The sequence below is a fragment of the Coturnix japonica genome, chromosome 2 (genome assembly GCF_054131305.1).
Source record: "Coturnix japonica strain WE chromosome 2, WE-NBRP24, whole genome shotgun sequence".
Taxonomy (NCBI): Eukaryota; Metazoa; Chordata; class Aves; order Galliformes; family Phasianidae; genus Coturnix; species Coturnix japonica.
In genome coordinates this window covers 86,781,804-86,793,821 of record NC_140664.1, presented here as the reverse complement: position 1 = coordinate 86,793,821, position 12,018 = coordinate 86,781,804, and the positions used below count along the sequence as shown (strand labels likewise).

The following is a 12,018-nucleotide window of genomic DNA, read 5'->3' as shown; positions in this document are numbered from 1 at the left end:
TTTCCCCCTCTTATATTTCTTTCCATATCCAGACCCTATTTCCTGCTGCTATTTGTGGTGGTGAGCAGGCAGTGCATCTGGGCACGCAGGGACACCAGAAAGGCTGAGATGTGCATCTCTCCCCATATCCTTTCAGTAGCCAGAAACTGATGCTGATCTCAGGGCAGTGGTTCTGGCCATATGGGGCTGCAGGAAGCTTTGGTGTGTCTGCAGGTGACTTCACTTGGCACCTGTCAGCTCCGCACACATGGACATAGGACTGCTGAGACATCCTGACGACTAGGGATAATGGGTTTAATCACTGTGGTCAAGCGAGTAGTCAGAGTTAAGCACTGCAGTTCCATGTAATTAATGACAAGTGTACTTTGATGCATTTTAGAGAAGGTCCCTGTTTGTTGCCATTGAGTGATGGGCCGTCTCAATGCCAAGCCAAGTTTTGAGGTTCACTTCCTGGCTTGGCTTCCTCCTATAAACTGTATGGCTTCCAGCCATCATGAAGCACATTGAACGGGAACTCTGACAGCGATTATATTTATCAAAAATGTTAGGTTCTAATGGCAAAGATCAAACATTAAAAGATAGCAACAGGCAGCAAGAGCACAGTTCTCCCTAGTGCTAACCCTGCGGAGAACAAGCTTGGTTTTTTGCAGAATTAATATTCAGGTTAGGTACAATTCATCCTACCTGCCTGGTTCCTTTTATTGTTCAGTAAAATCTGATTTATTCTCATTTGGATACAGAGTATATAGCTGCGTAAGTGTAAGACTGTTAAAAACAGTTACTTTCCAAGTAGCACAATATAAAGCCTACTGCCAGAGGTATTTGTGAGGTATGACAAGCATTATTTGCTAAAGGGCAGAGACAGAAAGCTGTGTGTTTTGGATCTGAATGTTGTGCCTGGAGCTAATCACTAGTTATGCTGATACCTGCTCAGTTCTTCAGTCTTAAAAAAAAACCCATGCCAATAAATGAAAAGCATGTGAATGTGCTTCCTTGGTGGACTTTCCTGAGTCTGGTAAGCCTAACTCTTTCTATTTTGCTTACAGAATGGTCTCATCGTTGCCTGTTACCAAGGATATGTGGATATTGTCATAGCCTTATCGCAATGCCCTCATCTTGATGTGAACTGGCAGGACAATGAAGGGAACACAGCCCTGATCACAGCTGCGCAGGCAGGTAAGGACCTTCTCTGCCTCTTGTATGGGGTTTTAGGAGGGATCCATGCTGTCACTGCTATTTTTAGGATTCTTTTCAAAGCCTTACAAGAAATCAGGCTGCATGAGACTCTCCTGGCCAAGCCTGCTCCCAAATAAGCTTGTTATTATTCTTTTAACTAATCAGTCTAAAGCAATAGTTATCCTATAGACTAACAGTGAATAAGATATACATCCCCACCAGATGCTATTAAATACTTAAAGTGTGCCCAGAATGTGCAGTCCTGCATGATTTGGTTCCTTTAAACTCATTTCCCATGTTTGCTCTGATGAAAACCCAGTCACCACTGCTGTACCATAATGTGCCATATTGCTGCTCAAAGCTCTCTCATGCTTATTGCACCTTCCTCAGTGGGTTTGTAATGACTGTTGACTGTAGGAAAATGTACCATCATTCAGAAATTTCAGTGTACATCTAAAAAACATTTCTAGTGAGTAACCAAACTTTGCCCTGTGTTGCACCTGGAATTGAACTCTGCTTGAGAGCCCTTGAAAGAAGGAATTGCAACCACAATTACATTCATAGCAAAGTTGTGAGCGTGGCAGCTTTTGAAAGTGGAGAAGTCTCCAAAGCTCTCATCTTCTTTTATTTATCTGCCCTAACACAAATTTGGACAGTAGAAGGTTTAACATTAACAGCAACTCCTTTGTGATTGTTATAACTCACACTAATGAGCTCAGAATTAATCTGGAGGGCTGACATTGACTTGACTCTATCTGCCAGCACTAGTTATTGATCCCCAGTGCCTCTGGAAATGACTGCAGTCAGCAGAAGTGTACACAAACCCCTAACAACTGGGAAGTTTTCCCCTGCCTATGATAATCCTGAGCTCTGACACTGACACCGGTTGTTTAATTCATCATCATGAGACGCTGCTGTAGTACTAATACAGATTACCATGTGGTTAACACTGCAACCAGAGCAGCTACAGTGTGATAGATGCTGCTTAATTACTGATGAACTTTAAGTAGCAGCACTAAGCAGTATGTTACAAAGAACTGAAAGAAAAGCCTGTGCTATCTCACCTTCAGTGGTAGGTTGATTCAATTTTACTGAGTGTTATTTCTGCAAAACAAATTATTCAAGCAGCTCTCTGACATTTATTTGTATATGTATGTATATATAAAGCCAAACAGTATTTCCTATAGAAAGTCTAGTAGCAAACCCACATTATTTCAGCTAAATGCAGGGTGGTATCCAGGGCTTGTTATGATCCCATAAACATCTGTATGTGCTTAATAAGTGTCATGGCTGCCTAAACGTGTTGTTTCAGTGTAGTCAGCATCTAAAATTAAATAGAATTATTTTACAGACCAGCTAAGGTCTCAGAAGAGCACTGAATTCGGTTCCTTTTATCCCTCTGATTTTAATGACTTTAGATTCACATCTTTCATAGAACCCATCTTAAACCAAAGCTTATCTGCATGGGCTGACCTAAAGAAAATAGTCTGAGAAGATCAATAGAAAACAACCACAGACAAAGAATTTAATGTCATATGTAAATTTCAGGTTTGAAAATGTGTCTGTTTCCTTGCTCTCTCATCATTTCTTACAGACATAGCATCCTTCTCAAGAGGCCTTTCTCTTCCAAAGCTGAAAATTGGTAGTGGCCAGCAGGGGGTGAGGCCCAGAAACTGGCAGTGATGCTGTTAAAGGAGAAATAAAGTCATTCATGGGCAGAACAGGGGAAGTTCGGGGGGAAAAAAGGAAGACTGATGTAAATGAGGGAATGAAAGAACAAGCAGCAAAGAGAAAGGAAGGGAGGAAAATGGTTACAAAGAAGGAAAGAGCGTGGAAAGATTACACTGTTGATGAGGACATAGTTATATCAGTGGCAACGTACGGTAATTGGCATGTGCAGGGCTTTAGAGCTGTAGCTGTTCCCTTTTGAAGTATATGTATGGATGTTATATATTACAGGGTCCAGTTTGGGGCAGGCTCTTGAAACACAAATCACGAAGTAGCCGATTTCTTTGCTTTTATAGAGACATGAGAATGCAGCTACCTCAGACACCTGGGTCATAACGACTGTTCATCTTCAGTTTTACTTGTCTGCCAGAAAGAATTCAATGCCCATATGTCAAATGCAGGCTATCTGGAAGCACAAGTCATGTCCAAGAGGTGACGCTGTATGACAGAACATCCTCCTTACTTACTTACTTACTGAGTATCCTTCTGCCTGCGTTAAATAGATTATTATGTATTATTGTAACCATTATATACATTCTCTCTGTGGCAGCAAAGTGAACTAAGCTGTTACAGACATCTGTGCTGTTCACTAAATGTGTCTCACAGGGCAACGATCTGTGCCCTCAGCACACCAGTCCTCCAGCAGGTAAAGCTGGCTTACAGACAGCAGAGCAGCAGCCTGATTCGGATCCCATGTTGCTGCCCTGCCTGATGCTAGGCTCGTTTATTGCAGAGCTTCAAGCTGCTTCCATAGCAGGCTTTAAATCATGAAAGACTCACTCACCTGATTTATGACTTAGATATGCGCTACTAGTTCCTACAGATGCAGGAGAACTGAAGCAAACATTGTGGCTTTAAATCAAAAGCTTATGACACGGTCTGAAGACAAACTTGGCAGATCTGAGTTTTGCTTTGAATTTGATGTCTGTTTGAACTTGAAGTTTGAAACAAACCTCAGAGGGCAGAACCTTCTGCAAACTGAAGCTGGAGTGATTTTTTCAGGAATCCCTGTGCAATGAAGGTGCTGGATTTTGGGTTTTGTTTTTATTCCGCCCGCACTGTTTGCTGCCATCTGTAGTACCCCAGAGAGTTTTGCCAGAGCAAAAGTCCCTTGGGTTGTCTCTTAGGTTTCCCTCTGATTCACAGAAAAACATCTCTTTCTGTGGCTATGGTCCTGGCAAAGGGAAAAATAGTAATGTGTAAGTGCTGAAAAAAAAGTCCATTTTATTATTTTTCATTGTTTTGGTTCCTATCTTTGATTTCTCTGTCAAAAAGCATTATTTCAGCTTTTACAAACCAATCATGAAGCACACTGTACGTTGATGAAACAGAGCATGTCCTGTAAAGCAACTTGGGCGTGAAGCTTCTCCTGGTAGTAACTGATACCCTGTCAGGATTTGGTGTTGTGCCATAAAGTCAGTGAAGCTGAAGCCTCTGTGCTGAGTAAGCGGGACTGGGTCACTCAATCCTGCCTCAAACATGGCTCACTTTTGCTGTGTTCAGCTTACTGCAGTTTGCTGTATCTTTAAGTTTCAATTCCATCAGCCCATCCAAAGTACCGCAAGCACCTTCCCTGACTCTGGCGCTGTTGAGCTGATCTGTGCTATATCTCCACCTGCTCAGGTTTCAGCAGGGGATCCAGTTATGTGGCAAGGTAGCAGAGTCCAGCAGATTCTAGGAGATGAAGAGTAACACCTGGAAAACATCCTAAATTCCATACCAAGGCTTTTCTTAGTTTGCTTTCCAAAGTGAGTCCAGGACTGCGTTGGTGCAAAGCAACATCTGATGAAATCTGCACCAGATGTGACACCATAAGCTTTAAAAAGGGTCTTGTATGAATTATAATCTGCTTCAGTAACATTTCGGGATGAATTTGAGTGATGTGCATCACAGAATATTCAGCTGGACCGCGGAGAGAAATGAGAATATTTTTACAGCGCCTGGTAATTAAAACTGTGATTGTCGCAGCTGCCTGGCAGACTGCATTATTTCATAGAGCATCAAAGCGTTATAAAACGAGTGGCAAAAAAAGGGTAAAGTTTTTTGAATGAGTCATAATGGCGCTGGATATTTGTCTTGTTCTGACGGTCCAATTATAAAGGCTTGATGTTTTAATTAGTCTTCCCACCAGCCAGCCAGAGATAGCTCCAGCTACTCAGCACACCCCTGCTGACACCACTTGTCCACATTTGTGAGGCACGTGAATGGTAACAGGTTGCTTTTAGAGACAGAACTCAGGACATTTGTTTTGCTACCTAAAGTGAAGTGCAGCTCCATTTCCCTGCTGCTGAAAAATGGACAAGTGGCTTTGCAGAGTCAGATGGTAAAGTAAGAATATGGGAGTCAGTACAAAATATTTCTAGTACCATGGCTGGCATGGTTTGCTTGTAGTATTGGCTAGAATTACCACATGTAATTACTTCTTAATGGAGCACTGTGACTGTAAAGCACAAATTTGTCAGAGGGGTGAAAAAGCTGAATTATGGCTAGGAGTTCCCCCAGGGGACAGGCAGTAACACCCCCTGGTTCAAGAAACTGAGGCACCTTCAGCCTCAGAGTGATCATTCTCTGATCTTTAATTATTCCTGTACCTTGTAGAATCATTTTCAGAGAGGAAAAAAGCCTCACTGGGTGCACCCAGAGAGGCAGTAGGAGTCCAGCTTTCTAGGACTAGCCCACATTCTGCCACAGGACAGTGCCACCTAATGCTGAAGCTAATGACTGCAGTGAGCAGAAGAGTTATTTGAGAACACATCTCATTCATTGTCCGTATTTTTGCTGTAATCAAACCTGCAGGGGCAATTTTTGGTTTGACCTCGAGGCTGGCTCTTAATTCTGGGATGGATTTTATCTCCTTCTTCTTTTCTTTTTAAGGGCACATAACCATTACGAACTATTTGTTGAACTATTTCCCTGGGCTTGACATTGAGAAGAGGAATGTGTTTGGATTTACAGCACTGATGAAATCTGCGATGCAGGGACGAACGGAATGCGTGAAAGCCTTGATGATGGCAGGTATGCAAAGTGCTTTGCTGTTTCTTCTTCATCATCTCACTGCAAATATTAGACCACTACACATAAGCAGCAGCAAGGGGTGGTGAGAGACATTGGGGCAGCATCCTCTACAGAAGCAAGGCTGACTCTTGTGAGGGCCATATAGCACCTTCTAGCCATAGTGTTGTATGCTTTACTGTGTTGAGTAATTGATACATATGTTATTAGTTAACAATTAAAGAATTAATATATGTGTATGTTAGCGTATTTTATTTTTTTTTTACAGTTGCAGGCATTGGACACAAATGAGTTTTTATAGAAATGATAATATGTGAATATCATTGTTGATTAGACCCCAAATCCCACAAGTCTATTTAATTGTAGGCTAAGATGTTGAATAGGTAGTTCATTTCTGTTGGTTTGCTGCCACAGAAGTTTAATCCTTCATAATTTCATAGTCTTAGAATCATAGAATAGCTTGAGTTGGAAAGGACTTCAAGGGTCATGAAGCTCCAACCCCTCCCGCCACAGGCAGGGCTGCCAACCTCTACATGTAATACTAGACCAGGCTGCCCAGGGCCCCATCCAACCTGCCCTTGAACAGCTCCAGGGATGGGGCATCCACAACCTCTCTGGGAAGCCTGTTCCAGCACCTTAACCACTCTCATAGTAAGCAGAACTTATATTTGACCGTTCTAAATAGAAGGCGTTTATCAAACACAGTGACATTACTTTCATCCATTTTTATAATATCCAGTTTCTTGATGTTGATGTGACACAGAAATGCTTGAATGATATGGCAGCTGGCATTATTTTCTGCAAGGTTCTCCATGCCCGTTACACTGGAATCAAGGTTTTGGAGTCAGATCATTCATTCTGGAGTTAAATTTTTATGAAACAAAGTTATAAAACAACACTTAGAGCTGGTGTATTGCCAGACACAGGTGCACCTTCTGAACTAATGTCTATTTCGTGCAGATGCTCGTTCAGAATTTTCCAGTGGCTGTTAGAAATAATCACTTAAAATGAAACTTCAATCCTCACCCCTTAAAACTTATCAAACTGACATGACAGTGTCATGGCTTTCTATTATTATCACTGGGGATCTTATGGAAACTTGTTCAGCCTGTTTTGGCCATGACAAGCAGTTTTACAGCCTTCCATCATTGCAGGTAACTCAGTATAGATATCAAGTTTAACATACCGTTGCTGCCTCTGGCATCTGAATGGTCACCTACTTTTCTTCATATTCTGTAAGCAAACAGATCAGTGGGAAGAACAGACCTTTCACCAACCAGAAAATGACTTTGTTAGCATCCTATCATGTTTACATACAGAAAGTTATGTTGGGCTGTTTGTGCATGAGAGTTAGTGAGGGTAGCAGAGAACATGTGTTGGCTAAAGGCTTGTAGGATTAACTATAGAATATCCCATAAGAATCACTGAGTTCAGATATACTACAGGCTTCTAAACTGCAGTTTACATGTTTTAGTGATCACTTTGCAGGTCTGCACATTTTCAGCTGAAAATGGGCTGTTTCAACATCCAGTTATTGTTCAGCACTGTACAGCCTGGTGAAATGGAGGGAGGGATTTAGTGGCTTGGGTGAGATCTCTGTTTTCTGGCAATTTCCTATGGCAGTGCAGGAGATCAGTAAAGGGAAGCTCACGTTCCTAGCTGCCTAAGTAGGATTTGGCTGCTGGACGGGAAAGGGGCATCAGCAGAGCATGATAGATGGTTGGAGCTGGGGTTTTTTAAATGGATGCTCTTTCTGAAACTTGAGTTCCTGGAGAGTGGCCAAGGTCAATCACTGCAAGACGAAGGTGCTCTGAGACACTTGTTTGCACTGTCTCCTCTTTCTAAGTGATGCTTTGGAAGGTATGGGTTTGTGATTTGGGAATGCAAATTGAAAAAGAGAGGAGCTGAGCCACTCATGGGCAGTTTGTCATGGGCGGCTGCACAGTGAGGACCAAATGGTGCCAGCAGCCAGTGAGCCTGGGCAGGAACACAGAAACGCATCATTACTCACCACTCAAGCCCTGCTGAGATCTCCAGTGTAAACTCAGTGCTGCTTCAGTAAAGTCACTGGGGTGGCAGTGGTTGTAGAGACCGGGCTTTAATTACTGTGTGTGAAACAGCTGGTTAATAAATGCCTGCCTCACTGAGTTCCCCTTTTAAACTCAGATTCCCCCAGTGCCAATGTGTTGGCCGTGCACCTGCTGCCCTCACCTGCTCCTTCTGTTGCCCTCAGCCACCTTCATCAGCTCCCTCCTGGGAAATCTCTCCTGTGGTTTTTGCTTACTTTTTTTTTTGGTCTGATTCTTATTCCTAAACTAATTCTCATGTTGGGAGTTTATGGGTCTGAGCAATATTTCTGAGCTAAGAGCTCCCAGACACAAAGTCTTGTGTCTTTGGATCTTCTGCAGTTACACACAAGAGTCTCTGTGACTCTGTGCTGACAAGGCCGTGCCCCACTCTCCCCTTGTCAGATGGCCTCAAATTAAGTCTGAGTATTGTCACAGAGCTGATCTCCTTGAATTTCTCTCTCTCAGGGCCCTTCAGCAAGGCAAGGCCAAGCAAAAGGAGCATGGTTCCCTGTCAGGAAACCCTCTAGGATCTCTTGGACAGTCTGAGGTTCCACCTCAGAGATGAAGAACATGGCCAGAGGGAGGTGATCTTTCCCCACTACTCTGCCCTGCTGAGGCCACATTTAGAATACTGAGTGAAATACTGGGCCCCACAGTTCAAAAAAGACAAGGATCTCCTAGAAGGAGTCCAGTGGAGGGCCACAGTGATGATAAAGGGTCTGGAGCATCTCCCCCATGAGGAAAGGCTGAGTAACCTGGATTTGTTCAGCCTGGTGAAAAGAAGACTGAGAGGGGATCTGATAGATATTTATATAGATCTAAAGGGAGGTGGGAGGCAAATGGATGAGGCTCTTCTGGTGCAGAGTGATAGGACAAGGAGTAATGGCCTAAAATTTGAACATAGGAAGTTCCACATAAACATGCAAGAGAACTTCTTTACAACCAAGAGTGACGGAGCATTGGAAGAGGTTGCCCAGAGAGGTTGTAGAGTCCTCCTGTGGAGATACTCAAAACCCATCTGGACCTGTGTGACCTGCTTTAGCAGGGTGGTTGGACTTGATGGTCTCTTGAGGTCCCTTCCAACCCTTGGGATTCTGTTATTCTGTGTCTAGTTAATACTTAAAAAGGGACATGAATAGTCATACAGGTGTGACATTCTGTTAAGTGACAGGCTTTTTTTAGAAATGCCTCTGGATTTGTACAGAAAATCAATACCACAATAGTAAATCACGCCTTACAAGAGATTTTGTGTTACAAGTTACAAAGTCAACATCAATTTCCACTGAAAGATCAGGATTTCTATACTATGCAGTATCCTTTCCTGAGATAAAGTTTCCCGAATACCTGGGTACATATCTGTCAGGAGCAGTGAGGGATGGCTTCACCTCAAAGGTGAGTGAGCCAAGGGCTGCAGCAAGGCACACGGAGGCACTGGTCTCATCTGTAAAGGCACTTCTTGAAGGAGTGGAGCAGGTCGGGTGATGATAACTGCAGTCAGCCAATGACTGCCAGCAAAGTCCATGGCGATGAGGCAAGACCACAGAGATGGGGGGAGGTCTGAGGTGAAACCAGCACATCAGACCTGCAGGGCAGGGTCAGCAGGGCATGTGGCCGGGCACAGCTGCAGCACAGCTCAGGCAACAACCAGAACTGAGTGTCTGAACTTGAATGCAGCCTCCAAGCAAAGGTAAATTTAGACACGATTCCCTTAGCTCCTACTCTTCCCTTAGTAAATCTTTGTCTGTTATGTGAAAAGCAAACAACTTCCACATAGTCTGCCATGTTTCCAGTCAGCTTTAGTGGGAAGGAGCACAGACACAGGCGAGTATTCAGAAGGGGACAAGACAACAGTCTAGAACAAGAGAGTCAGGGGTAAGGAGTCTGGGCAGGGTTTCAGAAGCAGGCTAGTGTAGCAGGATGTGTCTTTCTTCCAGCCTCCTCTCACTGGTCTGTCTGTAGCTTCTGTTGTTATAAACAGCTTCAAACCCTTTGCCCTTGAGCTCTCACAAGCCTTTCTTCAGCCCACAGCTGAATGAACTCTGTTTTGATCAAACCTTCCTCTTCTTTGTCTCCTTCCAGTTTGGGCTCCATGCTTGGCTCTTTGAAGTGCTTTTCAAGGAACTCAGAAATTATCTACAGGAGTAGTGATACATGTACATCAAAAGTGAATATTAAAGTGCTCAGAAATGCAAATAATTTCACTGGCTAACAATGTTTTTTCTTTTCTTTGAGGGGCAAATGTTCACACAACAGACCCAAGCCGTGGACTGACTTCATGGGAATGGGCTTGTTATACAGGAAGGTCAGAATCTGCTTTCATCATGCAAAGGCTGATGGATAGACCATGCCCAGAACAGCTTTGTGAGCAATATAAACCGGAATGGCCAAAGATGAAGGAACTCCTTGCCAAGGCTGCAGAACCAAAAACCTGTTTGCAGAGGATTTCTGAGTGTGTTAGGTCAGTTGTCTCATTCCGGGCTTTCCATGGCCCAGAAGAGGATGGGGTCCTTGATCATATGGTGAAGGTGACAACAAGCTTAGGCAGTCCTTTCATTGCTCTGTCGTGTAGGACTGTGTGTCCAGGAAGCCCCCCTTCTGTGGGAAAACGCAGACTGGCTGTGCAAGAAATCCTTAGGAAGCAGAGGGCTGAGGAGATCCGATCTCAGGACAAAGACCACGTTAGCAGCTACGAGAAATTATTTCAGAACTCCAAAATCACAGTAATCCCCAAAAAGAAGGACCGTCGAGCCAGTCTGCAGCCCGTCAGCCTTGCAGTGTCTCAAGTGAGCACCGTAGCCACCAGGAAAACAAGCCTCTTGCCGCTCCACCTGCTTAGAAGAAGTAGCGTGAGGCCAGGATTTGTCATCCCCAAAGTCCGTGTCAGCAAAGCTCCTCCACCCACCTTCCAGCCAGAAAAGGCAAGAAGGAGGAGCAGCGCTAAAGATGACCCCTACTTGCAGATTCCCAAGTGGAGATACAAAGAGCTGAAAGAGGAGCGGAAGAAGGCGGAGGAACAGGAGAGGAAAAGAATAGCTGAGGCTCAAAGACAGAGGCAGGTGTCTCCTGCCAGAAGCAGAACCTGATTTACTGGCAATTACTTGGAAGGTTTTAGAGCCATTTTTTTTTGTTATCTGAGCAAGATAACAGACTGTGTGCCGTCATGCATGCCTGCTGTTGACGGAGCTGGAATACTGTAGAGCAGCCTTTATGGTGCAGAAACATGGCAAGGGCTATACCACAGTGTGTCTGATTATAGGAGGTGAAGTTATTTTTGGGTGGAAGACAAAAAAGTTCACCTGTTTGCTGTTGATAGGAAGTTCAAGGCTTTGGGTTATTTTTTAATTTCCAGTTCCAGGTGAACGGCTGCAAAACTGCCTGAAAAACAATCTGTGTGAAAGGATCATATTTTGTTTGTTCGTTTTGTAATGGACACAATTAAGGAGTTGTACTTTTGACACTAGATATTCTTTCCCCTCCTTGTATAGGTAGGCGTATTACAAGGTTTTATAGAAATAATGAAATGTTTAAAATGCATCACAGTCTCAGTGGGCAGTGAAAAATCTAAGTCTACTATTTTTTTTTTAATGTATGAAGCACTTTATGGCATATTAACTCTAGTAATCAAAGATTAGTGCAAGGTAGATATTGAACTGTACAGCTCTATGTGGTCTGTGTGGATATGTTTCTTAATGTTTTTGTTCTGTTGAATATAAAGAGGGCTGCATATGAAATATTTTTGTAGCTGAGGAACATCATCTACGGATACAAATCAGGGACAGTGACTGGTTTCTTTGGAGCAACAGAGAAGTTGAACTGATTTTTGTATGACACAGTCACCTCTAACATTTGCCTCCCCCATTGCGTTTCCCCATATCCGCTATCTGTTGTCTCCTCTTTAGTCTCAGGGATTTTTTTTGTCTTGGCATTTAACTGTGAAATAAGGGAGATGGTGAACCTCAGGTGGGTTTAGATTTGTCTTTTTCCCTTGATATTTAAATTCCTGCTAATAAATAAAGAAATAAGCACCAGTTTA

General features: G+C 43.3%; 1 protein-coding gene across 1 annotated transcript in view; it reads left to right on the top strand.

Moving 5' to 3' along the window:
* The window catches only part of ANKRD33B (ankyrin repeat domain 33B), a 32,752-nt gene extending 20,734 nt beyond the window's left edge, over nucleotides 1-12,018 (top strand). The window contains exons 2-4 of the mRNA XM_015854451.2: nucleotides 1,047-1,176; nucleotides 5,779-5,919; nucleotides 10,218-12,018. Coding sequence (XP_015709937.2) covers nucleotides 1,047-1,176; nucleotides 5,779-5,919; nucleotides 10,218-11,068 — 1,122 coding nt within the window. The 3' untranslated portion in view covers nucleotides 11,069-12,018. The remainder of the gene's footprint in view (nucleotides 1-1,046; nucleotides 1,177-5,778; nucleotides 5,920-10,217) is intronic.